The sequence below is a fragment of the Rhododendron vialii genome, chromosome 9a (genome assembly GCF_030253575.1).
Source record: "Rhododendron vialii isolate Sample 1 chromosome 9a, ASM3025357v1".
Taxonomy (NCBI): domain Eukaryota; kingdom Viridiplantae; phylum Streptophyta; class Magnoliopsida; order Ericales; family Ericaceae; genus Rhododendron; species Rhododendron vialii.
Genome location: NC_080565.1, coordinates 31,986,250 through 31,989,830, shown reverse-complemented (window position 1 = coordinate 31,989,830; position 3,581 = coordinate 31,986,250). Strand labels below are relative to the sequence as shown.

The 3,581-nt window shown below is 41.5% G+C and overlaps 1 protein-coding gene across 1 annotated transcript; it reads left to right on the top strand.

Annotated features, from left to right (window-relative positions):
- The first annotated feature begins 1,399 nt into the window (after window positions 1–1,399).
- Window positions 1,400–3,581, top strand: LOC131301139 (F-box protein SKIP2-like). The gene is made up of 2 exons (XM_058327313.1): window positions 1,400–2,531; window positions 3,242–3,581. Exon 1 carries the CDS (start codon window positions 1,469–1,471, stop codon window positions 2,333–2,335), a length of 867 nt encoding a protein of 288 aa, XP_058183296.1. The 5' UTR covers window positions 1,400–1,468; the 3' UTR covers window positions 2,336–2,531; window positions 3,242–3,581.

Sequence of the window (3,581 nt, the reverse complement as noted above, 5' to 3'; positions counted from 1 at the left end):
ATTTAATAAAGTGAAAATATAATGTTATATGAGAGTTTTTGTGCAGCGAAACTCAAAAATAATTCAACAAAGCAGTTAAGATCAAGATGTAACTCTACAAAGCAGAATATACAATGTTATATAACGTTATATAAGTACAATAACGTTAGATACGAAACTGATCCAACGTAACTGTTATTTCCTGAGAATTTTGCATGATTTCAAACGTATAAGGGATAATAGGGGATAATGGGCTAAACAGATAACGTTATAAGGTTATATGTTTATTTTTTGTCACATGTATTACGTTTTTTTTTTGTGTATTATTGTTACTAGAAGCAAGTCATTGAAGCCGCTGCGCGGACCAATTCAATAAAGTGAAAATATAATGTTATATGAGAGTTTTTGGGCAGCGAAACTCAAAAATAATTCAACAAAGCAGTTGAGATCAAGATGTAACTCTACAAAGCAGAATATACAATGTTATATAACGTTATATAAGCACAATAACGTTAGATACGAAATTGATTCAACGTAACTGTTATTTCCCAAGAATTTTGCGTGATTTCAAACGTATAAGAAATAATGGGGGATAATGGGCTAAACGGATGGGATTGAATGGAAGGGTAAATCTGTCAGGCACTATTTCATTTCTTAAATGTAGTGGACTTTATGCCTTACTAAATACAAATTAATGAACTTAGTGGATTAGAAACTTGATCAGTGGACCTAAAAGGTTAGAAACATGTTATAGTGAACCCTAGACCAATTTTTTATATTAAAAACCATAGCATTTGAATGGCAGCAGCAGAAAAACCAGGAAATGGCACTCAGCTATATCAATAGCAACAGTCTAGGTTTGCAGAAAATCACCACCCAAACGACCTACATAGCACTTGTCTCCCCTCTAAATAGCAGCATCTTCAACACCAGCAATAGACATTGCTAGCACCCCATACACGCACACAGAAAAGCTGCTATCACCACCCAAACTACCTACATAGCACTTGTCTCCCCTCTAAATAGCAGCATCTTCAACACCAGCAATAGACATTGCTAGCACCCCAAACACGCACACAAAAAAGCTGCTAGCCCACATACCCATCACACACATGCACAGCTTTCCACATACACCCACACCCACACAGCCAACCCAACAAAAACAAAAACACAAATTCAACAAAGCCAAAGTTGGTACCATAGATGGGTTTTTCATTTTGGGAAAATTACCCACAGGTGGCGTGGAGCAGGGTAAATCACCACTTTCATGGTGTCAAGTCTCCAAATTATCAAGACATGACACCTGCAAATAATATCACCAATACATGGTATGAGGTAATAAGCATGATGAGACTGGACAAATTTGTCCTTTGTCCAAGACAACACCGTTCAAAGCCTTCGCTTGCCTTGGGTGAATACTGAATACCAGAACACGTTCTCTCTCTTTCTCTCGTTGTGGTAAGAAGAAAACTGAGATACGAAAGAGGAAATGACGAGGAGAATCGGAACTAAAAATTGTACCGACGTCCGATCGGAGCTCCTGTTTGCGCTGGAGACGGAGGAGGGTATTATGGGCAACCACGACTATATCTCCGAACTTCCCGACGAGTGCTTGGCTTATGTTTTCAAATTCCTCGGCTCCGGCGACAGGAAAAACGCCTCCCTTGTCTCCAAACAGATGCTGAAAGTCGAGAGACAGAGCCGCCGTCGGCTGACTCTCAGCGCTGCCCAATCGGACCTCCTCCCCTCCCTGCTCTCCCCCTTCGACGCCGTCACCGAGCTCGTCATCCGATGCCACCGCAGCTCCATCATCGACGCCGACGACATGCTGATTCTGATCGGTAAGCACCGTGGTAATAACAGTATTGAGGAACTAGTCCTAACTGGTGTGAATGTGAGTTGTATCGGCCTCGAATCAGTGGCTAGGAATTTCCCAAAATTGGAGCGGTTGACTTTATGTGGGAGAAGTAAGACGAGGATTGGGGATGCAGAAATCTCGTGTGTTGCTTCGAATTGTGTGGGGTTAAAGAAGCTGTGTATCAAAGGGTGTCCCGTAACGGATCAGGGGATTAAAGCTTTTGCATTGGGGTGTCCTAATTTGGTGGAAATCAAGGTTAAAAAGTGCAAGGGAGTGACGAGTGAGGTTGTACATTGGTTGCTGGTAAGGAGGGGATCGTTGGTGGTGAATTTGGATGTGGGTGAGATTGGAGTTGGTGGGTTGGAGTTGGATTCTGAAAGTGATGGAAGTGATGGTGGTGGTATACAAGAAAATGGTGTGGACATTCCACCAATGGTGCTGAGCCGCCAAGTCAGTGAATGGTGGCCGCCAGTTTTCAGGAGCTGCACATTATCCTGAGATACGACTCTCTCTGGGGTTTGGTCCGGTGTCTCACCAAATTTCTTCCCCAAATCTCAAATTAACCAAGGGATCTTGGAGCATTCTTCTCCTAAAGTCGAGTTCTAGCCTTTGATCGCGTTGGAAAGCTCGGAGGAGGTGTTTTCGGGAGAGGTTTTGCCTGGGGATTCTTGGGGTATTAATTTCAACCTTCAAGGTAGGGATCTCCTGACTTCTTTACATGTTTAAGTGTTAGTTTGATGTACAAGAATCAAGTTTGATCATTTATTTTGAGTCTTGAATGAATCTGGTATATGCTGAAAATTTCGTGGGTTCTGGAAATCTGTCTTTTGGGAGCCCTTCTGCCAGGAATCAATTTTTGGTGTCTTCATAACATTAAAGTACGTTTCAATACGAAGATTTCGGTACCAAGATCATGAAAAACCGATAATCACACAATTAGTTATGAATTTGAATACCGGCTGTTTCCTGGATGCGCGAATCTGTGTGTGGCTGTCTTCTTTTAATTTTCTGGGCATGATGAACATTTTGGGTGGCTTTGGGTCTTTTACAGGAGCTGCACATTTAAGTTAAGAAGGGATTGGCGTTGGAATCAAGTGATTTGATTAAGTATACAATTTTTGATGAATTTCTAAAGCAGGGTTGGTCGACTAGGGCGAAAATGGTTGCGAATCTGTTTTTCCTTTGATTGTTGGGTTAATCTCCTCTCGTTTCTGAACCTGGAATTTTTACTGATCGTAGGACTTGTAGTCGTGCAACTTTGGGCATTGGTTCCAATATTTTTGGGTTTAAGATGAAAGAGTTATGATTTTTCAATCAAATTTACTCGTTCCCGTCCTTAAATTCACGTTGTTTAATTGGATATAGTCTAATGTGGATGATTAACTTTGCCAATTTGACATGTAGGGATTGCCAAGAACTTGAAGAAGTACGGCAAGAAGTAAGAAGCGGAGGACCAAGACGTGTCGCTGCTGTTGAGCGGGCAGGACCGTGAGAAGCGGAAGATGTTGAAGGAAGAATGGGAGAGATGGGTTTTGGAGTGGAAGCGATTACACGAAGAAGAGAAATCAGACAAGCAGTGGCTTAACACGAATCGCTTGCCTTTGTTAAAAGCACGTTGTATTATGGCTGTAGCATGAATGGGGTTTTGTTGTTGCATTGTTGGTCAACTTGTTTTCTTCCATGAAGTACACAATTTATAAAACTTGTTCAAATAAGCTCGTTAAGGAAAACAAGTTCAAAACCA